The 26,578-nt window shown below is 58.3% G+C and overlaps 1 protein-coding gene across 2 annotated transcripts; it reads left to right on the top strand.

Moving 5' to 3' along the window:
- The first annotated feature begins 7,678 nt into the window (after nt 1–7,678).
- Nucleotides 7,679–26,578, top strand: COL2A1 (collagen type II alpha 1 chain). Of its 2 annotated transcripts, XM_015850384.2 has the most exons (54): nt 7,679–7,826; nt 9,874–10,083; nt 11,815–11,831; nt 12,100–12,132; nt 12,268–12,300; nt 12,416–12,469; nt 12,569–12,670; nt 12,755–12,832; nt 13,430–13,474; nt 13,567–13,620; nt 13,741–13,794; nt 13,902–13,955; nt 14,056–14,109; nt 14,207–14,260; nt 14,355–14,399; nt 14,510–14,563; nt 14,644–14,688; nt 14,804–14,857; nt 14,946–15,044; nt 15,275–15,319; nt 15,716–15,814; nt 17,032–17,085; nt 17,489–17,596; nt 17,676–17,729; nt 17,820–17,918; nt 18,645–18,698; nt 18,781–18,879; nt 18,979–19,032; nt 19,156–19,209; nt 19,471–19,524; nt 19,602–19,655; nt 19,777–19,821; nt 20,088–20,186; nt 20,277–20,384; nt 20,460–20,513; nt 20,593–20,646; nt 20,729–20,782; nt 20,882–20,935; nt 21,025–21,132; nt 21,237–21,290; nt 21,406–21,459; nt 21,711–21,872; nt 21,964–22,071; nt 22,383–22,490; nt 22,653–22,706; nt 22,804–22,911; nt 23,173–23,226; nt 23,315–23,422; nt 23,553–23,606; nt 23,783–23,890; nt 23,970–24,258; nt 24,625–24,812; nt 25,589–25,831; nt 25,930–26,578. In XM_015850384.2, exons 1-54 carry the CDS (start codon nt 7,736–7,738, stop codon nt 26,074–26,076), a joined length of 4,473 nt encoding a protein of 1,490 aa, XP_015705870.1. In that variant the 5' UTR covers nt 7,679–7,735; the 3' UTR covers nt 26,077–26,578. The 2 variants fall into 2 exon arrangements, with proteins under 2 accessions (XP_015705870.1, XP_015705871.1); XM_015850385.2 differs by lacking the exon at nt 9,874–10,083.

The raw sequence follows: 26,578 nt of genomic DNA, 5'->3' as shown, positions 1-26,578 counted from the left end.
GACACCACAACACCTTATGGAGAAACCAGAACGCTCTATGGGGACACCATAACACTCCAAGGGGACACCACAACTCTCTATGGGGGCACCAGAACACACAAGCAAGACACCACAACACCCTATGGGGAAACCAGAGCACACCATGGGGACACCACAGCGTCCTATGGGGACACCACAATGCCCTATGGGGAAACCAGAAAGCTCTATGGGGACACCAGAACACACCATGGGCCCAACTCAACCCAACACCCCACCTGTCCCAACCTAACAATGATGCCACCCCCCGGTCGCCTTTCCCCCCACCTTCATTTCCGTCATCAGCTCGGCCGAGGGGATGCAGCATTAATTAAAAAGAAGCTGTTCTGGACAGAAATGCCCTTTGTGGGCTGCAGCGCGGCTGCGTGTTGCGATTGGCATCCGTATTGTTGGGTAAACTTTGTTGGGAACATCAGCCTTTCCGGGCTTCTTCCCGGCACTGCAGCTCAGTCATTAGCCCAGATTTATGGCATGTGTGGACAGAGGGGCCCTTATGTATGGGAAGGGCTGGGGGGGGGGGCACCCCAAATAAGTGCCCATGGGAGTTTTTGGGGTCTTGTGATGTGGGGATGAACCATTGGGGGTTCATTTGTGGTGGTCAGAGCCTGAAACAATCCCTGCATCCCATTCGTATCCCCCAACACTCCCATGGAGGAGGTGGAAACTCAACCCCTGCATCCCACTCAGACCCAGCGGTGACATCTGGGGATGCTGTGTGACATCTGGGGGGTCCTATGGGACCAAAACCCCATCACTCCCCCAGCCACCACCCTCCCCTTCAGGGGGGCAGTGGCTGCAGAAGGAGCTTTGTGGGAGGGAGGGATGGATGGGATGGACAGAGGGATGGATGCACGTCACACCATCAGGTTGCATTGGGAGACCCACCCCAGCTCTGGGGGCCGTGACTCAGTTTCCCCTCTCAATGAATCAAGGAGGGGGGGGAGGTGGCACCTCTAGATGTCACTGTGCCCTCACAAATGCCACCAAAGCCTCGTTTCACACACCCCCCCTCCCCAAATCAGGTAATCTGGGGTCATGCCCAACGTGTGGGGCACCCTAAAGGCACCCCCCAAAAAGCAGCTGGAGGGCTGCACACTCCATGACACTCCTGATTGTAATTCCAGCTAACGATGTGCCCCCCCCCACCACCACCCCCAGCCTCCTCCCAACGGGGTCCCCCACTAATCCCTCATTAGGCCCCACAACTGCACTGCGTGGGGTTGGGGCTGCCAAAAAGCAGCCAAAATCCACCTCCCCCCCCCCCAAAATATAACCAACAACCCAACACCCACCCATGCTCCTGAGGTGCAGTGTGGAGCCCTTCCTCCATGCAGACCCCTTGCAAATTAAAACATAAAAAGGAAAAAAAAAATGCCACTTTTAGGGGTTGTTTTTACCCTTTAATTTAATTATTATTCTTATTATTATATATGTGTGTATATATACATCTATATTTCTCTTTCCCTTTCTTTTTTTCCAGCATCCTCCTGACACAGAGGGTGGCTTTGTGTGGCTGCAGGGCAGAGCTTCAGGCTGAGCCCTGGCTGCGTTCCACCCCAAATAGGTGGCTTTGGGGGGGGGGGTGGAACATTGACTCAAAGGAGGCTTTTTTTATTTTTGGGGGGGGGGGGGGGGCTGGTCTGAATCGCTCCTTGGATGGGGAAAAATCATCAATTTAAAACGGTAAAATGTATCCCCAGGTCTCCTGCTGCCTCTCAGGCTCTGCGCTGTGGGTGGTGGGGTGGGTGCCCCTGTGTGTATATAGGAGGATGCTGGGGGGGGGGTGTTATGGGGGGAGGGGGTCTGTGCTCCGCATAATGGGCGTTCTCCCTCATTCTGGCCCTTTTCTGAAGGGATTATTCTTGCCTGATGTTTTGGGGGGGGTCGGCTGTGGGGGCTGCACCCATCCAGATGACATCACCTATTATAGCGGGGACTAACCCTGAAAAGCACCGCCCCCTCCCCTCCGCCCACACTCCCGTTCCCTCAGACCCGCAGGCTCCCTCCGCAGGACATAAGCTGATTCCATCCTTCCAATAACAAAAATGGCACTTTTTGCACCACCTGCCCCCAATCAGGAGGGATTTCTCCCCAAACCCACGAGCCAGGAGCTATGGGGCAGAGGGGAGAGCTCAGCCCCCCCCCCCGACCCACCAACGCTGCCTGCCTCCCTCCAGCCCTCATTAATTAAGGATAATCGCTGCTCTCATTAGTGGGGTGCCCGACCCCACAGCGCTCCCTGGCACTGCTGCTGTCTTTCCATTTTCCTTCTTTTTTCTTTGGGGGGGGAAGATTCAGTAGCCATGGGATGAAGGGATCCATCCTTTAGGGTCTGGGCTTCATCCCTATGGGACAGTCATGCAGAAACTCCGAAGCCATACAGCTCTGGGGGTTCTCTGCTGTCTGCTATGGGGTTGTGCCCCCCCCACCCCATGGATCTGTTGGGAGCAGGGATAGCAGGGATTTGGGGGTGCTTCCCCCATCCCCCACAATAAAACCCTTTCTGAAAGGTGAGAGCAGAGCTTGGCATAAGCTGGGGCAAGATACCCCCATTTGGGGGGGTGGGAAACAAGGCATGGCCCCCCAGTTTTGGCCCCAACCACCCACCCTCATCCCAGTGTGTCATTGCAGGAGGGAGAATTTCCCCACAAAGACCCTAAAATCACCACTTTTTGCTCCCAAATCCTCCCCCTCCTCCGAGAGGCAGCAGGACAGCGCTGGCGTCTGCGGGCCTCAAAAGGGCCCTTTGTACCAGGATCCCAAAAAAGTTCCCTTTTCATCAGCACCTCCGATGGAGGAAGAGGAGGAGAGGAGGAAGAGGCCACGTTGGGGGCAGAGAGACGGCTGCTGCTCTTTGACATCATCCCATAAGAATGCCATAGCGGGACCCCCCTCCCATCGTATGGGGTTGGGGCAGAAGGAATTTGGGGTTGGAGGGGGGTTTAGGGTGGGCAGTGAGAAAAAGGTGATATAAAGAAATGTTGGGGGTGGGGATATGGGGTGGGGTGTTATTTAAGGTTTAGGTGCATTCATGGCTGTGGGGTTGGATCCCAACTCAATGGGGGTAGGGGGTGCGGATGGGATGCTGGTAATAGGGGTATAATGCAGCAATAGAGTTTTTATGGGGGGGGGATTCTGATCATTGGGGTTTTGGGGGCACAATACAACAATTGGGATTTAAAGGGCTATTCCAGCAGTTGGGATTAGAGAGAGGATTGCAAAGGTTGGGATTTGGGGGCTGATAAAATAATGGGGATAATGGAGGGATGACAACAGAAATTGGGATTTTTTGGGGGGTAATGCATCAATTGGGATCTTTTTGGGGGGTTAATTCTGGCAATTGTGATTTTGAGGTTAATTGCAGTGATTTGGGGGATCAAACAGCAGCTGAGGTTTAGGGGGACGGTTCCAACAGGAGGGATAGATGCTTCTAATGGGCCCACCCAGAAACAGGATTCAATGCTGGATTTGCTCTGCTTGGACCCCAAAACACCCACGAGGATCTCAGAGGGGTGAAACTGCACAAAATGGGCTGTTTGGGGGGGGTAAAGTTACCCAAAATGAGGTAAACTCACCCAACGGGGGGTCTATGCGTGGCATGTGCCCCTTTGTGCCATTAAGGAGGTGTTGGATCCCAATAACTATTGGGATCACCCCATTTTTTTTTGGGGGGGGGGGATCATTGCAGCATCTTTGGGAAGAAGGACTAAATAAATAGATAACTAAAAGAGCGCCTTGCAAAGGACTGAAATGGCCTTTTTTTGGCCCAAACTCGCACCCAGGGGATGGAGGGGACAAAGCTCCTTTCTGCTCCCCGTTCCCATGGTGGAGCCAGGGGAAATATTTGGGGGAAGGGCTGAGGTTAATGGGATCTGCCAGGTTGGACTCGAGCTGCACCGGGGAGAAAAGTAGACTCTTTTTTTTGCCTTTTTTTTTTGGCCTTTTACTGAAAAATGCTCTTTTTATAGGGAAAAAAAAGGCTCCTTGGGGGGGGGAAGGGGGGGGTCACCCCCTCCTTGCCCATAAAACCAAACAACCAAGCGTGTGTTCGAGGAAGTGCCACAATTTGGAGGCTATATTTATGGATGGCCCTGCTGGGGGTGAATGTATTTTGGGAGGTGTGAGGAGTGTGGTGAGAAATGGGGAGAAATGGGGCTGAAATGGGGTGAAATGGGGCCAAAATGGGCTGAAATGGGACCAAAATGGGGCCAAAATGGGGCCAAAACACAGCCCAGATCCCGCTGTCTGAACATCCCCAAAGCCTCCTTTGGGAGTTAAAAGTTCCCTTCAGGGGATGATGCTGGGAAGTCCCTGTGGGGCACCCAATGGAGACCCCAACCCCAATGGAGACCTCCAACCCCACTGAGATCACCCCAATGGAGAACCCAAAAAGAGCTGCTTGTTTTGGGGCTGTTTTGTGCACAAAACAAAGGCTTTGTGTGGGGTAAGAGGAGGGAGTGGGGGGTATCCATTCACCTGGAAGTTTGTCCCCAAACCTCCAAAGTGAGAGCAGCTACACGGGGATGAATGATGCTCCTGGGGGTGGCAGTGGGGCAGGGACATTTCCCATGGCTGCTGGCATCAAAGTGCTCCTGGATGGTGACATCAGGATGGGGAGAACATCCCTGTTGGTGGCACTGGGATGGGGACATCCTCATGGGAAGCAGGACAGGGCAGGGACAGACACAACCAGAGTGTGTCCCTGGCAATGGGGAACCTGTGGGGCTGTGGGCTGCTGGGGGTGGAGGTGATGGGGATGGTGGTGGATTATGGTGATGGTGGTGATGGTGGTGGTGACAGTGACAGCAGTGGCGCAGCCCTGGGATGGGCAGAGTTAAGGCCACTCTCATTCCTTCCACCCAAATTCCTGAGCTGACTTGGATGCATCCCTGCTCGGCCCTGATTGCCTTTCCAGAGCCCTCCTCTCCCGTGGAAATGGGGAAAAAAGCAGCAAATTGCCCCAAAGTGGGTGATAGGATCGAGGCAGGGGGCAGCACAGCTGGGGGCGGGTGGGAATAATGATTCCACTGTGCTCAATTGGGAGCATCGCGGGGAGGGGGGGAGTCGGGGGTGTGGACCACGGCAGGAGTGGGTGACACCATCCCGGTGCTGGGTTAAAGCACAGCAGATCTGAGCTCCTTGCAGCCCCCGTGCTGCCCTGCGTCCCCATTCCCACCGCAAGGTTTGGAGGCAGCAGGAGCTGCAGGTGACAGCGGTGCCCCCCGACAAAGGGTTGTGGGGTGGAGGGGGCCGGGAGGGGGCAGCCGGCTCGTCGCTGTTGACTGCCGGCCCTTTTTTTTTCCACTGGAAAGTCCCGCCCGCAGCCAACCCCTGGCCCCAATCCCGGCCCATAATGCAGCCAAGGGCCGGGATGGTCCACCTGCTGCATAGAGGGCCGGGGGCTGCGTGGCGGTGCTGCCCCCCCCCTCCGACCTAACCCCCCCCTGTTACCACCTGGGGAAACTGAGGCACGGGATGGGGCTGTGTCGGACCGACGCCACATCCCCATTGCACATAAAAGTGGGGTTATATGGTTATATACTACCTGCAGGGTGGTTTATTTGGGGGGGAAGTCGTCCCAGAGAGGGGTCGGGGGGGTTGGGGGGGGTCACCTTTATGGCTGCATCTCCCAAAGGTGGGTGGGTTTTGGCTGAGAGGGGTGGGGAACCCACGGCGGGGCGGGGCGGAGGTCGGGGAGGATGGGGGGGCGGCATTCAGGATGCTGCAAAAGGCAGCGTGAATGTTAAGGGGGTCGGGGAGATCGTGGAGGTCTGAGGGCTCAGGGCGCAATAGAGGAGATGGGGGTGGGGGGGAGGGCTGGAGGATGAGCACAGCTGTGCCCCCCCCCCAGGCTCCATCCCTCCCGGATCGTTCCTCCCTTCTGTCCATCCCTCCCTGGTTCCGCTCTTCTGCTGCTCCGTCCTTCCACATCTCCTTCCTTCCAATCTCCATCTCTTCCCATCTTCATCCCTTCCCATTTCCACCCTTCCTCATCTCCACCCCTACCCTGCATCCGTCCCTTCCCATTTCCTTCCCCATCTCCATCCCTCCCCGGTCCCATCCTTTCCTGCATCCATCCCCAACCCTCCCCACCACCCCCATCCCCATATCCCATATCCCATATCCCATATCCCATATCCCATATCCCATATCCCATATCCCCATATCCCATATCCCATATCCCATATCCCATATCCCATATCCCATATCCCATCCATCCCCGGACAACGGGAGCAAAAGGGATGGGGTGAGCTCCCTCCCCACACACAGCCCCCAGATCTCAACCTGCTCCCCCCATCTCTATGCATTTATTTCTATGGCTGGAGGGGCACAACTGGGGACTCCCCCCCCTCACACTTGTTGGGAACTCCTTTATTGGAGACTCTCTTCCTGCAGCTCGGGACTGCTCGAGGAACCCCCACGTTCTTTTAAACCCGGGGGGGCGGTCCCTGTTATCACCTGACAGCCCTCAGTGCCCTCCCCTTGGCTGGGGGGGGGGGTTACCTGTCTGGGATGGGGACCACAGATGTCCTGGGGAGGCTCATCCCCCTCCCCACCTCCCCCCCCCCCAGTGCAGAGCTGGGGGGCAGACGTTGCAGAGGGAGCGGGGGGGTGTTGAAGAGTCCGTCGTCCCTCCCCTCCCCTTTTTGGAGCTTGATATGATCTGCAAAATGTCCCCCTCCCCCTCCAACACCACACACAGCCTTGGGGTGAAGGGACCCCCACCATGATCCTGAACCACTTCCTTGCAGGGGTGGCACATTTATAAGGCTGTGAAGGCTGGAAATAGTCATGCTGTGTACTGTCCCCCCCAGAGGCAGAGGAATGGTCGGGGGGAGGGGGCTGTGCTGAGCTGGGGGGGTGGTCCTGTAGTGGGGTTCAAACGCCTCAATAGGGGTCTTTAGGAAACCCCCGGGTGGAATGAGATGGGATAGGATGGGATGGAGGGAGTCAGCTCCCTAAGAGCCCCCAAGGTGTGATGAAACGGAGGGGGGGGGGGAACTTCATCCCTTTGGGACCCTCAGGATGTGATGGGGTGGGACTGGGAAATCGCAGCCCCTTAGGCCCCCCCGGAACGGCATGGGATGGAGGGATGGATCTCAGCCCCTCGGGATCCACAGGATGTGATGTGACGGGGGTTGAGTGAGGGGGCAGCTGAGCACCCTGAGACCCCGAGGGTGGCACTGGCGGGGTCTCAGCCCTCTGGGACACCCAGGATGGGATGAGATGGGGGGGGATCTCAACTCCTCGAGAATCCCAGGGTGTGATGGGGGGGGGGTGGGGATCTCAGCCCAGTGGGACCCCGAGCTTGGAACATGACTGAGGGGGTCTCAACTTCCCTGGAGCTCTGGAATGTGGTGGGAGAGGGTCTCAGCCCCCTGCCCCCCATCCCTCCCGATGGGATGAGACTGGGGAACATCAACGGATCACCGTGAGCACGGCCGTGTCCGTGTGTGCGTGCGGGCATGTGTTTGCGGGGGGGGGGGGGCACTCCCCCTGACCCCCCCCCCCTCTACACCTCCCCTCTCCCTCCCTCCCTCCCTCTCTACCCGCCGGTGCCGTCCCGGAGGAGGGTCGGGGGGGCCGTCCCGGCTCGGGTTACAGAGCCCGGGGGGCCGCGCCGGGACATATACGCGGCGTCGGGGCGGTGCGGCACTGCTCGGCCCGACGGACGGTGAGAGGGGCTCCGCCGCCCGCCATGCACGGCCGCCGCCCGCCCCGCTCCGCCGCGATCCTCCTCCTCCTCCTCCTCCTCACGGCCGCCGCAGCCGCGCAGGACCGCGACCTCCGTGAGTACCACCCGCCGCCCCCCCCAGATCCAACCCCCCACCCCAACCCCGCTCCACCCCGACGGGACGCGGAGCTGCGGGATCCCTGCGGTGCGGTGGGGGTGCGGGATGGGGGGAGAGTGGAAGTTGTGTGTGTGTGTGGGGGGGGGGACAGCGTGGCGTTGAGGGAGGTTGTGGGGGGAAAAAGGGGAAGGAGGACGTGAGATGGGGGGGCGGTGTAGGGGTATGTGGGGAAAGTGATGGAGAGTGTGAGGATGGGGGGGGGAATGGGGTAAAGTGTGAGGATGGGGGGGGACGGTGTGGGGCAGAGGGAATGCGTGGGGTGGGAGGGACAGTGAGGGATATATGGGGAAAGTTTGGGATAAGTGGGGAAAGTGATGGGGACGGCGTGTGGGGGGCAGGTGGGACTGTATAGAGATAGTGGGGGAACAGCAGGAAGGGGGGGGACAGTGTGGGATGTGTGGGGACTGTGTGAGGATGGGGGGGGACAGGTGGGAAAGGGTGAGGATAGTGGAGGGAAGTGGGGGGAGCTGTGGGGTACGAGGGGACAGTGTGGGATAAATGGGGACAGTGTGAGGGTGGTGAGGGGGAGACACAGCAGGGAACGGTGCGGGGCTGAAGGGGAATGTATGGGGACAAAGGGGGGACAGTGTGGGGATGTGGGGGACACATTGAGACGAAATGGGGTGATGTGAGATGGGGAGTGTGACGGGGGTGGGGTGGGGACAGCGAGGGACAGTGCAGGCTGTGTAAGGACAGGGGGAGATTGTGTGGGATGGGGGGGCGGGACAGCCTGGGAATGGGGTTTGGGCAGCATTGGGACCATAGTGTACAGATGGGACAGTGGGGTGCAGTGTGGGGACAGAGAGCTGTGGTGTGGGGCAGTGGGGGACAGCTGGGGATATGACATGGGGTCCCACTGGGGACATGGGGTCCAGCCTTTGGGCCCCTCCTGGCCACCCCGGGGGGTCTGTGGGGACACTGGAGCACTTTGTGGGGACACCGGGACACATCCCTGAGGCACAGGGACACCTCCTGGGGGGGGTCTCAGGGATGGCTTCTGGCCATACAGGGGTACCTTGTGGTGGGGACACATCCCAGGGAGCCTGGGGTACCCCCTGAACACACGGGGATGCCTTTGGGACCCTGGGGTGTAGCGTGATGGGGGATCCCCAAGGGGGACACAACACAGTGACTTCGAGCCGCCTGTGGGGGACCCCAGTTAGGGACACTTCTTGGGGACCCCAAGGCACCACATGGGGACTTCAGGGCCCCTTTTGGGGTCGCTGGGACATATTCTGGGGACACTTCATGGAGTCCCCAAGGAACAACGTGGAGACGTTGGGGCCCCTCATGTGGTTCCTGGGGCCTCTTTTGGGGACATCAGGGGATCACCTGGGGATGCTGAGGCTCAATGTGGGGACAGTGGAGACACCTCGGGGACAACACTTGGGGATCTGAGGCACAACTGGGGACCCTGGGGCACCACCTGAGATTTTGGGACCTTTGAACACCTCTTGGGGACACCCTACAGACCCCATGTCCCCTCTGGGCTCCCTAGGAGTACCGGGAACTGCCCCCCCCTCCCCGTTATCCCCCCCCCCAGGTTCAATCCTGTCTAAAAGCGCTGATTGTCCCCGTGATGCGCAGTGACACCGAGTGTCTCCGGGGTTGGGACACTCCGGGGGGAGGTCTCCTCACTTATCCCCCCCCATCCCCACCCCTCACACCCCGCTGCGCACCGCCTCGCTGCTTGGGGAGCCTTCCTCCTCCTCCTCCTCCTCCTCTGGATGGGATGGGGGGCATCACATCCAACCCATCACATCCAACCCACCCCCCCCTTCGCTGCCAAATACCCGCGTTTCACTCCATCCCATGAATCGCTCCATTCATTGCGCACGGGGAAGGCGAACCGGGAGGGGAAGGAGGGTGGGCTCGGGGAGGGGGAGGGTGGGGGGTTCCCCATGCCACCACGGTGCGGGGGTGATGCCGTGCCCCCCCCCTCCCCACTCCTTCCCCCCCTTTCCCCACCCCATCACCCCCGCAGCGGAGGCCTCCGGGGGCTGCGTGCAGGACGGGCAGATTTACAGCGACAAAGACGTTTGGAAACCGGAGCCGTGCCGGATCTGCGTGTGCGATACGGGAACCGTTCTGTGCGACGAGATCATCTGCGAGGAGCCTCGGGATTGTCCCAACCCCGAAATCCCCTTCGGAGAGTGCTGCCCCGTCTGCTCCGCTGAGCCGCCCGCCGCCGCCCGTAATTTATTTATGAGCCCCCCCCCCCAATAATCACTTTAATTACCCCCCCCCCCCTCCCCAAATCCCTGCACCGATAAATAAATTACCGTGCGCTTCTTGCCCCATGGATGGGGGCCGATCCATGGGGACGGCGGGGAAAAGGCAACTTGGGACCCTCCTCCCTAATAGGGCCCCCCCTCCCCATAGGGAACCCCCCCCGGGATCTCCTCTCACCCCCAGACAGCTGCTTTTCCACTTCTTTTGGCCCCCTCCTGCCTTTTTAGGGGCCCCTTTTGGCCTTTTATTACCCATTTTTGCCTCTATTTGCCCTATTTTGCCTTATTGGAGTCCTTTTTATTGCCCACTTTCTCCTCCATTTCCCCCCCACCTTCTTTTTTTGCCCTTATTTGCCCCCTTTTTTGACCCCTCTTCATCCTTCTATTACCCTTTTTAGACACTCTTTCCCCCATTCTTGGCACTATTTGCCCCTTTGGGGTCTTTAATTCCCTCTTTTCCCATTTTTTGCCCAATTTTTGCCTCCATTTGTCACTTTTTTTTGCCATTTTGGGCTCCTCGTGGGACTTTTATTGCCCCCTTTTCCCTTTCTTGCCCCTTATTTGCCTTTATTGGCCCTTTATTCTCACTTCTTCCTTCTTTTAGCCTCGTTATTCCCCCTTCCTTACCCCCTTTTCTCCTGTTTCCTCTCCCCTTTTTTTGCCCTTATTGTCATTTTTTGGCCCTTTTGGGGCCTTCTTGGGATTTTTTTCCCCTTTATTTAACTTTTAGGCCACACTTGGCCATTTTTGCTTCTTTTTATTGCCATTTTGGAGCCCCTCTTGTGCCTTGTTTCCCCTTTCCCCACTTATTGCCCCTTTTTGTCTCCATTTGCCCATTATTCTCCTATTTTAGCAATTTTCAGCCCTTTTTTTGCCCCCTTTTCCCCCCTGTTCTCCTCTTTTCCTACTTTTTGGCCTTCCCCTCCACCCCTTTTTGCTTTATTTTCCCTTTTATTGTTGATTTTTTTGCCCCATTTTGACCTTCTTGGCCATTTTATTCCCTTTTTGCTTCTTTCTTTGCTGCCTTTTAATCCATTTCTGCCCCCACACTCCCCACCCCACTATTTTTTACCTTAATTTACCTCTTTTTAGTCCCTATTTACCCCTTTATTGGCCTTCTTACCTCTTTTTATCCCCCCCCCCTTAATTTTTGCCCCTTTTTCCCCCTTCTCCCACTTTTTTGTTCCCCCTTTTGCACTTTTCCCCTCCTTTTTGCCCTCTTTTCCCCCCAGTTGTGACCATTTTCTGCCCATTTTATTCATTCTCAGTGCACCCCCCCCCATTTTGCACTACCCCACAGGGGGGGGTCACAGCCCCTGCTTGGATTTGGGTTTGTTTCTCCTCCCCACATTGTTATGGCCGCCCTAAATCTCCCATTATTCACCCAAACCCCAAGTGATGGGGAAGAGGTGCTGACCTCAGTTTCCCCACATCACCCCAACCCTCACCCCCCAATTTCAACCACCCCAAAGCCCCCAAAGTTGCCTTTTTTTAACCCTTTCCTGCCCCCAGCCATGGAGGGCTGAAGGGTTGAGCATCCCCCCCCCCCCGCAGCCCTAAGCGTGTGGCTCCGCTTCAGCGTGCTTCGCTTCTTGGGGGACCCCAAGCCCCCCCCCCCAGTGCCTCCCAGTTCAACCCCCCCCCACCCCCAATCCTTGTTCTAATTTCTCATTGTTTCTTTCCCTTCCCAACAGGAAAACCTGGCCCCAAGGTGAGGCTGTTCCCCCCTCCCACCTCATTTCCAACATAATCCCCAATTCAGGGGGTTTTCACTTTATTAAGAGGGGCGGGGGAGAGGTATGGAAGGGGTGGGGGCATGGATATGTGTGTGGGGATTTGGGTTTGTCCCCTCCTGGGAGGGGTGATTCACTTCATGTGGGGGGGGGTTAGTCACTTCTTGGGGGGGCAGTGTCAGAAAGTTGGGGGTGGGCACAAGAGGGGCAGCCCCACTTTCTCTCACCCCCATCTTTGCTTTGCAGGGTCAGAAGGGAGAACCCGGAGATATTAAAGATGTAAGTGATGAAGAGCAGGCGGGGAGGGGGGGGGTGTCCCAAAATGGGGTGTTGGGGGAGATTGTTACCATGGGGGTCTGTATCCATGTGCCTTCCTCTCACCCTCCCATTATTCCACCCCCCCTCCCCATACAGGTTGTAGGACCCCGAGGGCCTCCAGGACCACAGGTGGGAGCTCATGTCTCCAGGCACATTGCTGGAATATTTGTGGGAGGGGGTGGGAGCTTTTTAAGGGGGGGGGGGGTGGTGCTGGGGAGAGCTGACCCCCCCCTCACCTCTTTAGGGCCCGGCAGGAGAGCAGGGACAGCGAGGGGACCGTGGTGAGAAGGGGGAGAAGGTGAGTGCACCCCCAGAAGTGGGGGAGGGGGCACAAAGCCCCCCCCCCCCATCAACACAGAGTGTTTTGGGGTACAACAGTGCTGTGTCCCCCCCACAGGGTGCTCCTGGTCCCCGTGGAAGGGATGGAGAACCCGGCACCCCTGGGAACCCTGGCCCCCCTGGGCCCCCCGGACCTGCTGGCCCCCCTGGACTTAGTGGAGTGAGTATTGTGGGGTGGAGGAGGGGGGGAGCATTTTGGGCTGAAAAATGGCCGTTTTAGGGCTGAGCACTTTTCTGTTTGCAGAACTTCGCGGCACAGATGGCGGGCGGCTTCGATGAGAAGGCGGGTGGAGCACAGATGGGCGTCATGCAGGGACCCATGGTAAAGCCTCCCCCTCCCCAAACCCCTTCCCACCCCAAAACCAGGACTCCCTCCACAACTCAAACCCCTCTCCCCCAAAAATCTCAAACCCAAACCCACACTCAGGGCCTCAACCCCTCAGCCCCATTGTTGGACAATGGGGGACCCCACAGCACAGCCACCATTCTGGGGAGGGGTACCCTCTGTTTTTGCAGTCTGGGGTGTGATGGTGCTGACAACCACCCCCCCCCCCATCTCACCTATAAAACACCCCAAACCCACACCTGGGTGTCCCATAAGGGACCCTGTACCATCACCAGTGTTTTCAGGGGGCACCCTCTGTTTTTTTTTGGGGGGGAGGTGCTGATGGTGATGACCACTTTGCTTCCCCCCAACCCAAATAAGCCCACAACCCAACAACACAACCCTGGGGGTCTCATCCCTATAGTGGGACACAGGGGGTGTCTCATCCCCGCAGCCCCACTGTGGGACATGGAAGACCTGCAGCATCACCACCACTCGGGGGGGAGCACCCTCTGTTTTGGGTGGGGGGGGATGATGGTGATGACAGCCACCTCTTCCCCATAGTGACACTGTCCCTCATCTCTCTCCTTACAGGGCCCCATGGGACCCCGTGGCCCCCCTGGCCCCACTGGTGCACCTGTAAGTACCTGCAGCCCCCTGGGCTCTGGGCTCTGGTTGGGTGTCCCACATCCCCCCCCCATGCCACCCTCTATGCCCTCTCCCCACTTTAGGGTCCTCAAGGATTTCAAGGCAGCCCCGGTGAACCCGGCGAACCCGGCACTGCTGTGAGTGTCCCCTCCTTGTCCCCACTTCTGCCCCCCTTTGTGTCCCTCCTCAACTTGGGGACATGCCTCCTGCCCCCCCACCCCCCCTTGACCTCACCTCTGTCTATTTGTCCCTCATAGGGCCCAATGGGTCCCCGGGGACCTCCAGGACCACCTGGGAAACCCGGTGACGATGTGAGTCCCCCCGTACCAGCAGTGCTGAGCATGGGCAGCTCGGTGCACTGATGCCCCCATTTTGAGCGCTGCTTCCTCTCCATTAAAACCCCATTATTTCCCTGCAGGGTGAAGCTGGTAAACCTGGCCGTCCTGGCGAGCGTGGCCCCCCTGGCCCCCAGGTGAGGCAGCACTGGACTGAAAGCTGCCCCCGTCGCTGCCCCCAACCCTTTTTCTCCCCTTCCCACCTCAAGTTCACCCTAACCCTATTTCTCCCCACAGGGCGCTCGTGGCTTCCCTGGGACTCCTGGTCTCCCTGGAGTGAAAGGACACAGAGTGAGTGCCCCCCACCCCACACTGTCCCCCCATCACTTATATCCTACTATGCCCCCCCTTGACATTGTTCTGACCTCTGTCCTTTCCCCCCAACCAGGGCTACCCCGGTTTGGACGGTGCCAAAGGAGAGGCGGGGGCACCTGGAGCCAAGGTGAGTGGGGGGCAACCACCTCCATGCTGTGGGGATGTGGGGCTGTGTACCTCAACCTGGGGCTCATCCTTTCTTGACTCTTTTTTCCATATAGGGTGAATCTGGTTCACCGGGTGAGAACGGCTCCCCCGGCCCCATGGTGAGTGCAAGGGGTGGGCATAGGGGAAACTGAGGCACAGAATGGGAGGATGGACCCCATAACCTCTGCACTGAGCCTGACCCAACACTGTGCCCCCTCCACCCCCACAGGGACCCCGTGGGCTGCCTGGAGAGCGAGGACGTCCCGGCCCCTCTGGTGCTGCGGTGAGTGTGACAGTGGCCCTATAGCACAGGGGGGGTATCAGGGTACTGTGACCCCTCCCATGACTGCTGTCTCCCCCCAGGGTGCTCGTGGCAATGATGGTCTCCCCGGCCCTGCTGGACCCCCTGTAAGTATAGGGCTGCTTTGACCCTGCACCCCAACATTCTGCTGAGACCCATAGGGGTTCTCTGGGAGCCCTCCCAGCCTGAGCAGCCCCCCCACACTCTCCTGTCCCCCCCCAGGGACCCGTCGGCCCTGCTGGAGCCCCCGGCTTCCCCGGAGCCCCCGGTTCAAAGGTAAGGGGTGAACCAAGGGACGTGGGGAGGATTGGGGGTGGGAAACTGAGGCACGATGCCCCATCTCACCCCACTTCTCTCCCCCCAGGGTGAAGCTGGCCCCACTGGCGCAAGGGGTCCTGAGGGTGCCCAAGGACCCCGCGGCGAATCTGGTACCCCCGGCTCTCCCGGCCCTGCTGGTGCACCCGTAAGTGTCCCCAATGCATATCACATGCATGGCATGTCACATCCCTGCCATGTCACATCCATGGCATGTCCCATCCTTGTGGCATCTGCCTTGGCTCAGGAGCTGTGGGGTTGGGGACATGGTGGGGAGTGGGAGGGAGGTTGAATCTGAGCAGCAGGGGGGTTTATCCTGTGCTTGGGGATGGGGAAACTGAGGCACAGGGTGAGAGATATCTCACTGTTCTTCTTTAGGGCAACCCAGGGACTGATGGCATCCCCGGTGCCAAGGGCTCAGCGGTGAGTATGGACCAGGGTGGGAAGTGGGGAGGGGTCCCAGAACCTTTGGGGTGGAGCTGGTGGGGATGCTGGGAGTCATAACTGTGCTGGGAGATGGGGGAGGGTTGGAGGATGCTGGGGGTTATGGGGGATATGGGGGAGATGCTGGGAACACTGAAGGTGTTTGGGGGGCTGGGAGGGTGGGAAGTTGCTGGGGGGTGTGTAATGTATTGTGGGATGTGGGGACATTGGGGGGTTGTGGGCGTCACTGTGACACGTTGGGGGCCATGGGGAGTTGATGAGGGCTGAGGGATGATGGGGGATGGGCAGAGTGCTGTGGGATGCTGAGGGACATGGGTACACTGGGGGCCATGGGGCCATGCTGTGCCCCCTCTGATGACTGCTGTCTGCCTGCAGGGTGCCCCAGGCATTGCAGGAGCTCCAGGATTCCCCGGCCCACGAGGCCCCCCCGGACCCCAAGGTGCCACCGGACCACTGGGACCCAAAGGACAGATGGTAAGAGACCCCCTGAGACCCCACATGGGGACCCCGGCTATGACCCCGCCCACTGCCCGGAGACCCCGCCCACAATTGAAATAGCCCCGCCCACCTTGTCATAGGCCCCTCCCACCGTGCCGCAGGACACGCCCCCATGTAGGACCCCGCTGTGGGTCACTCTCTGTCCCCTCCCCATGAGCCCCATGGTCACTCCCAGGAGACCCTCATCAGGTCCCCAAAGGGGCCAATGGGGATGGGATGGGGTGGGGTGGAAATAGGGTGGGTGACGAGATTGGAGTGGGATGGAATGGGGATGGGATGGGGATGGGATGGGCACATGGGTAGGTATAGGGACAGGAAAGAGGATGAGGATGAGGATGAGGATGAGGATGAGGATGAGGATGAGGATGAGGATGAGGATGAGGATGAGGATGAGGATGAGGATGAGGATGAGGATGAGTTTGAGGATGAGGAGAGGGCGGGGGACACAGATGGTGATACGGGGGACGATAGGGTTGAGGATATGGGAAATGTGGGATGGGAAAGGGTATGAGGCTGAAGGATAAGATGGAGATTAAGAAGGGGCAGCCATGGTTAGGGATTGAGATGGGGATGGGGACACAGCTGGGAGCAGATGGAGACAGGAGTGAGAGGAAAAGGAATGGAGACAGAGATACAGATGGGGATGAATTGGGAACAGTGACGGAGTGGGAATAGAGATGGGAGCAGGAAAGGGGATGGGGGGCAGTGACAGTGTGGGGACAGAGAAGGAATGGAGACGGGGATGGAGAAAGCATGGGGACAGGGATTTGCTGGGGATAGGGATAGGGACAAGGATGCAGATAGGGTGAAGATAGGGGTAGGGGCAGGAAAAGTGCTGGAGAGATGGAGATGGAATAGGGATAGAAATGGGGATGGGATGGAATAGGGATAGAAATGGGGATGGGATGGAATAGGGATAGAAATGGGGATGGGATGGAAAGATTAGAAATGGGGATGGGATGGAATAGGGATAGAAATGGGGATATGATGGAATAGGGATAGAAGTGGGGATGGGATGGAATAGGGATAGAAATGGGGATTGGATGAAATGGGGGGTAGAAATGGGGATGTATTGGATGGGAATGAGGCCAGGAATGGGAGTAGGAATTGGGATGGGAACAGGCCTGGGGCTGGGATGCGGTCTGTGATGGTGGCACTGAGAGCCCATTGCCCACCGCCCTCTCTTCCCCCAGGGCGAACCCGGCATCGCAGGCTTCAAGGGTGAGCAGGGACCGAAGGGTGAGACGGTGAGTTTTGGGGGGGCTCATCCAGCCCCCTCCATCCGGGAGGACCCCGCTGCGGGGCCGCGTCTCTAACGAACCTCTTCCCCTAACGAGGCCCCTCGAGGGGCAGCGTCCCCCCTCCTGCAGCGGGGGGTGGAGGGGGAACAATAGACTCTGTGTTAGGGCCGCGCTGTGCCCCCCCTCAGCCCCGGGGCCGGGGACATTCCCCCATCGCTTCATTAACCAACCTCAATGCGTGGGGCCGCTTCCCGCTGTGGGGGCCGCTGAGCCCCGGCGCCGTCGTGACATGCAGCGCCATGTGGACCCCCAGAGATGGGGGGTGTTTTATTGGGGAGGGGGGAGCTGAACCCCAACCCCCAACCCGTCCTGGTTTGCTGCTCTGACCCCTTTTCCTCCTCTTCCTCAGGGCCCCGCAGGACCCCAAGGTGCCCCTGGGCCGGCTGGTGAGGAAGGCAAGAGAGGAGCTCGTGGTGAACCTGGTGCTGCTGGCCCTGTGGGCCCCCCTGGAGAGAGGGTGTGTGCAGGGGGCTGCCCCCCACCTTGAGAAAAACCCAACAAACAGCCCTGACTTTGCCCCTCTTCTTCCTCCATAGGGTGCTCCTGGCAATCGTGGATTCCCCGGGCAGGACGGGCTGGCTGGACCCAAGGTGGGACATCGGGGTTATGGGGGGGTCCTATAGGGAGTGCCAGCTCCCTGGGTCCCTCCCCAACCTGTGCCCCCCTCCTGCCCCACACAGGGTGCTCCAGGTGAACGTGGCCCCGCTGGTCTCGCTGGTCCCAAAGGTGCCACCGGTGACCCCGGACGTCCTGGAGAGCCCGGGCTGCCTGGAGCAAGGGTGAGAGCTGGGGGGGGAACAGCATCCTCCATATAGTGGATGTGGGGGTGCTGGGTGGGTTCAGGTGGGGCAGAGGGGTGTGGGGTGGTGGTGGGGGCTGCTGAGTGTGAGGTCAGCAAGGTGGGGTTTGGGGACAGTACAGGGGGTTTTGGTGAAGGGGTGTTTGGGGTTTGTTAAGGAGCGTTTGTGTTGATTCAGGAGCATTTGGGGTTGGTTAGGGGATGTTTGAGGTTTGTTACAGAACATTTGGGGTTTGTTAAGGAGCTTTTGGGGTTGATTGATTCTTTTGGGGTTGACTCTTCTGAGGTTGATTCTTTTGGTTTTAGCCAATATGAGCTTTGTCATGAAGCTGCTCTTTGGGGTTGGCTCTGTTGCTTTTGACTCTAATCAGGATGCACTTTGGCATCAGCTAAGGTGCACTTAGGGGTAGTGATGGTGCAGGTGGAGTTTCTCACAGTGCATATGGGGTGAAAATGCTCTTTGGTACTAATTAAGGTTCTCTGTGGGATGAGTTAGGATGCATTTGGGATGAGTTCGGTTGCTTTTGGGGTTACCAAAGATGCTCCATGGGGTTTATAAAGATGCTCTTTAGGGGCATGCAGTCCCCTGTGCCCTCATCCCAGCCCCATTTCAGCCCTGGAGCTGGGCAGGAAAAGGGCTCCTTGTGTGTCCCCCTCCCAACTGGGGGCCACTCACTGCAGCCCCCATTGCTTCCTTCCCCCGCAGGGTCTCACCGGTCGCCCCGGTGATGCGGGACCTCAAGGCAAAGTCGGTCCAACTGTAAGTGATGCTCCGTGGGGTGGGGGAAGGACTGTTGGGGGTGGCTGTTGTGATCCACGCTGATGTCCCCCTCCCCATATAGGGTGCTCCTGGAGAGGATGGCCGCCCCGGCCCCCCCGGCCCTCAGGGTGCTCGTGGGCAGCCCGGTGTGATGGGTTTCCCAGGTCCTAAAGGTGCTAATGTGAGTATTGACCATTTTCTGCCCCAAAACGGAGCTGCTAAGCTCAGTGCAGGTGTGATCCCATCCTCTGTGTGACCCCATCCTCTGTCCTCCCTGTAGGGTGAGCCTGGAAAAGCCGGAGAGAAAGGACTGCCTGGTGCCCCAGGGCTGCGGGTGAGCTCCTTGTGCCACTCTGACCCCATCACATCACCTTGTGGGGTTCCCCTGCACTGTGCCCTGTGTGTGGATGGGGGAACTGAGGCACAGGGCTGAGTGCTGGGGATTTCTCCTCTGTAGGGTCTTCCTGGCAAGGATGGGGAAACAGGAGCTGCTGGCCCCCCTGGACCCGCCGTGAGTGTCACTGCTTCTCCTTTTGGGGCCAGATGGTTGAAATATGGGGTTGGGGGCTGTAGCCCCCGGATCTGGGTGGAAAAACACCCCAGGCATGTTGGGGATAAGGAGTGGGCAAAACCCCCAGTGATGGAGTGTGGGGATTTTGTGTGCCAGCTGCCTCAGCCCAGTGTGATATGGATTTTGTCCATAATCTTGGGGTGAGTAAAGGGCTGCAAAGGAGGGGATGTCTCAGAGCTGTCACTGCTGTCCTTCCTTTAGGGTCCTGTGGGTGAGAGAGGAGAGCAAGGAGCCCCCGGTCCTTCTGGCTTCCAGGTAAGCGGGGACACATGGCGGGGATTGGGGTGATGCAGGTGGACACCCCCCTAATGCCACTTCTTGTCCCCAAACAGGGACTGCCTGGACCACCAGGTCCCCCTGGGGAGGGCGGCAAACCCGGAGACCAGGTGAGCCCATTCATCCCTGGGCTGTGAGTAGGGGCTTAGCCCTCTCTGGCCCCCCCCAGTGCTGACCCCCCAGTGCTGACCCCCCCAGTGCTGACTCTTGGCTCTTCGCTCCTCTCTGCAGGGTATTCCCGGAGAAGCTGGTGCCCCCGGTCTTGTTGGTCCCAGAGTGAGTATTGCTTGTCCCCCCTCTTGGGGACAGGACTCCTCCTGTCTCATGGAAGGTTTTGGGGGCCAAGGGGGGAGCAGAATCCAACCACCCCCACCAAAGCCATCAGAACCCCACAGTTCCAGTGGCTCGGTGTCCCCTCTCCTCCCAGTTCACCCCAATCCCACCTGGGATGGAGGAGCTGCCCTCTGTACTGTGGACAATGCCATAATGTCCCTCACCGCAGCCTCAGGGGGCTTCTCTCTAACTGTCCTCCCCCACCACAGGGCGAACGTGGATTCCCTGGTGAACGTGGCTCTCCTGGTGCCCAAGGGCTGCAAGGTCCCCGTGGGCTGCCTGGAACACCCGGCACTGACGGACCCAAGGTGGGTGACAGAGGGTGTGTGGCACTGCCACCACCACAGACCCGTGATGCCATCGGAGCCCCAGTGACCGCATCCCTGTTCTGCTTTTAGGGTGCAACCGGTCCAGCTGGTCCCAATGGCGCCCAAGGTCCTCCAGGGCTGCAGGGAATGCCTGGTGAGAGAGGAGCAGCTGGTATTGCTGGCCCCAAGGGTGACCGGGTAAGGTGATGCATCCCATAAGTGTCCTGAGTGACATCAGGTCTCAGCTCGGCTCACGTTCATCCCATCCCACAGGGAGATGTTGGGGAGAAAGGACCCGAGGGAGCTCCAGGCAAGGACGGCGCACGTGTAAGTGGGACATGGCCATGGGGTGGGCTGGCAGAGGATGCTCACAGGGACCACGTCCTCATCTCTCTCTCTCCTGTAGGGTCTGACGGGTCCCATTGGTCCCCCTGGTCCCGCTGGTCCCAACGGTGAGAAGGTGAGAGCAGCATCACAGCCCCCCACAGTGCGCCCCATGGAATGACCGCAGTGCCTCCACCTCTCCATCCTTTCTTTTCCAGGGTGAATCTGGCCCTCCTGGTCCATCTGGTGCTGCCGGTGCCCGTGGTGCCCCTGTAAGCACAATGTCTGCAGCCCCTGGGTGCCCCTAACCATCACCCTAAGCCCCCCATCAACTCCCTTATTTATCAACCTCCCCCTTCTCTCCCCATTAGGGTGAGCGTGGTGAGACTGGTCCTCCTGGTCCTGCTGGATTTGCTGGTCCCCCAGTGAGTGTTTGACCCCAAAGCCCCCATCACACACTCACGTCCTCACCCCACATCCTCACCCCACTCATGGTGGCTGCTGTCCCCATCAGGGCGCCGATGGACAACCCGGTGCCAAAGGCGAGCAGGGAGAGCCCGGGCAGAAGGGTGATGCTGGCGCTCCTGGTCCCCAAGGTCCCTCTGGTGCTCCTGGACCCCAGGTACAGCCCCAAAATGGGGCAGACCCCGAAATTCAGGACATCACGGCCCCAGTGCGGGCACACTGCAGCTCCCATTCATATTTGTAACCTGTTCTTCTTTCCAGGGTCCAACTGGTGTCACTGGTCCCAAAGGAGCTCGCGGAGCTCAGGGTCCCCCTGTGAGTACTGGGGTGTGGGCTGCGGGATGGGGAAGGAACAGCTGTGGGGCTGAGCTGCGTCTGAGCCATGTTTCTCCTCTCCATCTCTTCTCTGATTTCCTGATTCCCTCCGCAGGGAGCCACAGGATTTCCTGGAGCTGCTGGACGTGTGGGACCACCTGGCCCTAATGTGAGTCTGGTGGGGTTCTGGGGTTGCCCCCACCTGGGGTTTGGGTGCTGCTTCCCTGTTCTGTGTGCTGGAGGGAGCACTGTGTCCCTACATGGACATTTGGGGCTTTCCTGCTCGTGTCTCTGATGTTGGCTTTTGGCCTTTCCAATGATAGAAAAGGACTTTTCTAAGGTCCTAACTCCTCAACCAAGCAGCACTGGGATGTGGGTGATGAAGATTGGCCACTTCTGGTTTTCTTTCTTTCCCATTAGGGTAACCCAGGCCCCCCCGGACCTCCTGGCGCTGCTGGCAAAGATGGCCCCAAGGGTGTTCGTGGTGATGCTGGCCCCCCTGGCCGTGCTGGTGACCCTGGCCTCCAAGGCCCTGCTGGCCCCCCTGGCGAGAAGGGTGCACCCGGCGATGACGGCCCCGCGGTGAGGATTTTGGGGTCTCCTTCCTCTGTGCACCCCCTGGCTGCACGGTGCCATTGTTCTGGGTCTGATCCCCCTCTCTGCCTCCATGCAGGGTCCCGACGGCCCCCCCGGCCCTCAAGGTTTGGCAGGACAACGTGGTATCGTGGGTCTCCCAGGACAGCGTGGTGAGAGAGGCTTCCCTGGGCTGCCAGGTCCATCGGTGAGTGGGTCACTCTCATTTGGTGCATTGAATCCTATAGGGTGTGGAAATGTGGGGGGGCTCTGATACTCTGGAACCCATCTCAGGGGTCTCCATCCCCTTTTTGCAACCTGTGGGGATACCATTTCCAGGTGGTTTGTGGTTTTGCAAAGCTCCTTTTCCCCACCAGGAGCCGCTGGTGCAAGGCTTAAAGCCAGGGCAGGAAAACCATCAGTGGTTATTTGTTGCAGAGGGGTCTGGGAGACATAAAAAACAGGGAAGGGGCTGCACTGGGGTCTCTCACATTCATGCACTTTTTTCCCCTCTTGCAGGGAGAACCTGGCAAGCAAGGAGCACCTGGCTCTGCAGGTGACCGAGGTCCCCCTGGCCCTGTGGGCCCCCCTGGGCTGACAGGTCCCGCTGGAGAACCCGGGCGTGAGGTAAGCAAAACCCAAACAGCATCACATTAACATCAGGCATCACCAACCCCATGGCACAACTTGGCTCCTGAAGCTCCCTGGTGTCTTTTCTCCAGCATTGAAAGGAGATTTTGCACAAATCCTGCTCCACCCCAGGGTTATAACATCCTGTTTTCCTCCTAGGGCAGCCCCGGTGCTGATGGACCCCCGGGCAGGGATGGTGCAGCTGGTGTGAAGGTGAGCTTGCCGTGTGCTCCCCATTGACTCTCACTGTCCCCATGCCAAAGGCTGGAGGGTTTTGCACAGATCTGACCTCTGCTCCATCTGCTTACAGGGTGAACGTGGTGAGACCGGACCTGTGGGTGCCCCCGGTGCTCCTGGAGCCCCCGGCGCTCCCGGCCCTGTTGGTCCCACTGGAAAACAAGGAGACAGAGGCGAGGCGGTGAGTGGCGGAGCGAGGGTTTAGGGTTTAGGGTCTCATTATGGCTGAAAATCTGCAGGGGTTCCCCTCAAGGTTTGTTCCTTGCACCAGTGCTCCAGCTGAGAGCATTTAAAGATGCTGTGTGGCACCAACAGCTGTTGGTTCTGGAGTGGGGTGCAGAGCATGGAGCTGTTTCAGACACCCCTGAAATCCCAAATTCATGACTTCAAGGTGGTGTTTCTGGTCCCTGGCACTTTCTGATGTCCTTTTTTCTCCCCACAGGGTGCACAGGGGCCCATGGGTCCCTCTGGTCCTGCTGGAGCTCGAGGAATGCCGGTGAGTGGTGCTGAGCACATCAGCACATCCCATGTGCCAGGCAGGGGTCTGCCACCCTGAGCCCGACACGGCCCTGTCCCCACTTCAGGGTCCCCAAGGGCCTCGTGGTGACAAAGGTGAAACAGGAGAGGCTGGAGAGAGAGGACTGAAGGGCCACCGCGGCTTCACCGGTCTGCAGGGTCTGCCCGGACCACCCGTAAGTTGGTTTGGGGAGCGCTGAGCCCCCCCATAGGATGCGGCTCCTTTGGGGTCTCTGTGGCCACCAAGGCTCTGCCAAGGTTAATGTGCTGACCACAGAGCTGTGACCACCCCGGCTTCCTCCTTAGGGTCCTTCTGGAGATCAAGGTGCTGCTGGTCCCGCTGGTCCCTCCGGTCCCAGAGTAAGTCCTGACAGTGGTGTTGAAAGGAGAAGGAGCAGCACTGCCCTCCCTGGGCACCTGCAGCCTCTGTTCACTCCTGATTGCTCATTAGTACCATGAGTTAATGGCTCTCCATCTCCTTCCCTGCCCTGAGGCCTCACAATGCCTTTTCCCCCCATTTTGGGGCTCTCTCTTAGGGTCCCCCCGGTCCTGTTGGCCCCTCTGGCAAAGATGGCTCCAATGGCATGCCTGGCCCCATTGGTCCTCCCGGTCCCCGCGGACGGAGTGGTGAACCCGGCCCTGCGGTGAGTCCTGGTGTGGGAAGGCAGGGAATGGGGTCCAGCTCCCAGAGCAGCCCATCAGCATCACTTCTTTCTCCCATAGGGTCCCCCTGGAAACCCCGGTCCTCCCGGTCCTCCCGGCCCCCCAGGCACTGGCATCGACATGTCTGCTTTTGCTGGTCTGGGTCAAACAGAGAAGGGTCCTGACCCCATCCGCTACATGAGGGCAGATGAGGCGGCCGGAGGGCTGCGGCAGCACGACGTGGAGGTGGACGCCACACTCAAATCCCTCAACAACCAGATTGAGAGCATCCGCAGCCCTGAGGGTTCCAAGAAGAACCCGGCCAGGACCTGCCGTGACATCAAGCTGTGCCATCCCGAATGGAAGAGCGGTAAGAGCTCCGTGTCTGCCTCTCCTGGCCTCCCTTCTTCCCCAGAGAAGAGCATCCGCAGCATCCTTGTACCAATCTGCAGTCAGGTTGGTTGTTAGGAAAGATTCCTTCTCCAAAAGAGTGGTTGAGAACCAGAATGGGCTGCCCAAGGAGGTGGGAGATGGGAACATGGCCTAGTGGGGATGAGGCAGCAGTTGGGTCTGTCTTAGAGGTCTTCTCCAATCTTAATGACTCTGTGCTTCTGTCATGGGCATGGTGGAGATGGGTGGACATTTAGATGTGGTGATCATTGAGGTCTTTTCCAATCTTAATGACTCCTAGACCTCCGTGACCCCATGAGCATTCTGTTTGTCCTCCTCACTGCAGGCGAGTACTGGATCGACCCCAACCAAGGCTGCAACCTGGATGCCATCAAGGTCTACTGCAACATGGAGACAGGCGAGACATGCGTCTACCCAACCCCCAGCAGCATCCCCAAGAAGAACTGGTGGACCAGCAAGACAAAAGACAAGAAGCACGTCTGGTTTGCAGAGACCATCAATGGTGGTTTCCACGTAAGTGTCCCCCCGGTGTCCTTTTGGAGGACTGATCCCACCTGGATCCTTCCTTGTAGTTACAGTGATGGATTTCAATGAAGTTTTAGGGCTATTTTGAAGGTGTAGAGTTGGGTCAGTTTAGCTCCACAAATCAAAGGAAAAGGATTGGATGGAGCAACTGAGCTCCCTCTGTTTGTTTGGCCTGGAAAAGATGAGGATGAGGGGAGGCCTCATGGCCCTACAGCCCCTTCTGGCCCTACAGTGGTGCTAGGAAAAAGTTCTGCACCAGAGGGTGTTGGGCACAGCACAGCCCCAAGATGACGGGGCTCAGGGAGTGTTGGGACAGTGCTCTCAGACATCAGGTTTGGGTTTTGGGTCAGATCCTGGGTAATGTGATGTACAGGGGGCAACCAGCCCATGGGTGGGCTTTAAGGACCCTTCCAACCCAGCCATTCCATGGTTCTGTGATCTTCAAGGACCCTTCCAACTCAACCATTCCACGGTTCTGTGATCTTTAAGGACCCTTCCAACCCAACCATTCCACGGTTCTGTGATCTTTAAGGACCCTTCCAACCCCGCCATTCCATGGTTCTGTGGTCTTTAAGGTCCCTTCTAACGCAGCTATTCTGCGATTCTGTTGGTGTTATGATCTTTAAAGACCCTTCCAATCCAAACCACTCTGTGACTTTTTCAGCCACCTGGGAACCAGAAGCATGGAAGCCTTCCCAAAAAGCTCCTGAGAGTAAGGCAGTTGTGATGTCCACAGGCTTTAACTCTTCACCTCTTCCCTTCAGTTTAGCTACGGCGATGAGAACCTGTCCCCCAACACTGCCAGCATCCAGATGACCTTCCTGCGCCTGATGTCCACCGAGGCCACTCAGAACGTCACCTACCACTGCAAGAACAGCGTCGCCTACATGGACGAGGAGACGGGCAACCTGAAGAAAGCCATCCTCATCCAGGGATCCAACGACGTGGAGATCAGAGCTGAGGGCAACAGCAGGTTCACCTACAGCGTCTTGGAGGACGGCTGCACGGTAGGTTGCATGCAAAAGAAAGGTGTAGATGGGGAGGTGGGGTTGAAGTTGTGGGGATGGAGCTGCTGACGACATCCCTGCCCTCCTTTTCTCCCCAGAAACACACTGGCAAATGGGGCAAGACGGTCATCGAGTACCGGTCGCAGAAGACCTCGCGCCTGCCCATTGTAGATATTGCACCTATGGACATTGGCGGAGCCGATCAGGAGTTTGGCGTGGATATTGGCCCAGTCTGCTTCTTGTAAAAAGAGTTTGTTTTATTTGTGTGTTTGTTTGTTTGTTTGTTTGATGTTGTTTTTTAAAGAGAAAAAGGAATCCAGCCCAATACCATAAAATCCAACCAATCCCACCCCTGAGGACCCGAACGTTTCCCATCACAACTTCTGCACTGAACGGATGGCACGACCCCGCGCTCCCCTTTGGGACCCTCCAGCGCTGTCACTGGGCAGACTGAGACATAAAACCACGGGCTTATTTATTTATTGCCTTCCTGGAAGGCCTATTTTGTGAGGTCGGGCGGAGGGTGGGAATCGATCTGGCAGGTCTGAAGCCCCCTCCCCATAAAGGGAGCTGGCAAACGCAGGTATCGCGAATCCCCTCCCCTCCCCGCGTTATCACCAGCAGGAGTGCTAATGTATCATACAACAGAAATGGTGCTATTCTTGTAAAACGAGTCTGTATTTTTTAACATCAGTTGATATAAAAACAAAAAAAAACAAAACACAATACTTTTGGTGGAAAGTAAAA

This window comes from Coturnix japonica, unplaced genomic scaffold, assembly GCF_001577835.2.
Source record: "Coturnix japonica isolate 7356 unplaced genomic scaffold, Coturnix japonica 2.1 chrUnrandom339, whole genome shotgun sequence".
NCBI classification, from domain to species: domain Eukaryota; kingdom Metazoa; phylum Chordata; class Aves; order Galliformes; family Phasianidae; genus Coturnix; species Coturnix japonica.
This window is presented reverse-complemented; position numbering and strand designations above follow the sequence as displayed.

Excerpts from the sequence above, each read along its gene's own strand:
- COL2A1 (XM_015850384.2), top strand. The coding sequence starts at position 7,736 with ATGCACGGCCGCCGCCCGCCCCGCTCCGCCGCGATCCTCCTCCTCCTC. Across the intron at positions 17,730-17,819 it reads ACGGGCTGGCTGGACCCAAG|GGTGCTCCAGGTGAACGTGG; the intron begins GTGGGACATCGG and ends TGCCCCACACAG. Across the intron at positions 24,813-25,588 it reads CCATCAATGGTGGTTTCCAC|TTTAGCTACGGCGATGAGAA; the intron begins GTAAGTGTCCCC and ends TCTTCCCTTCAG.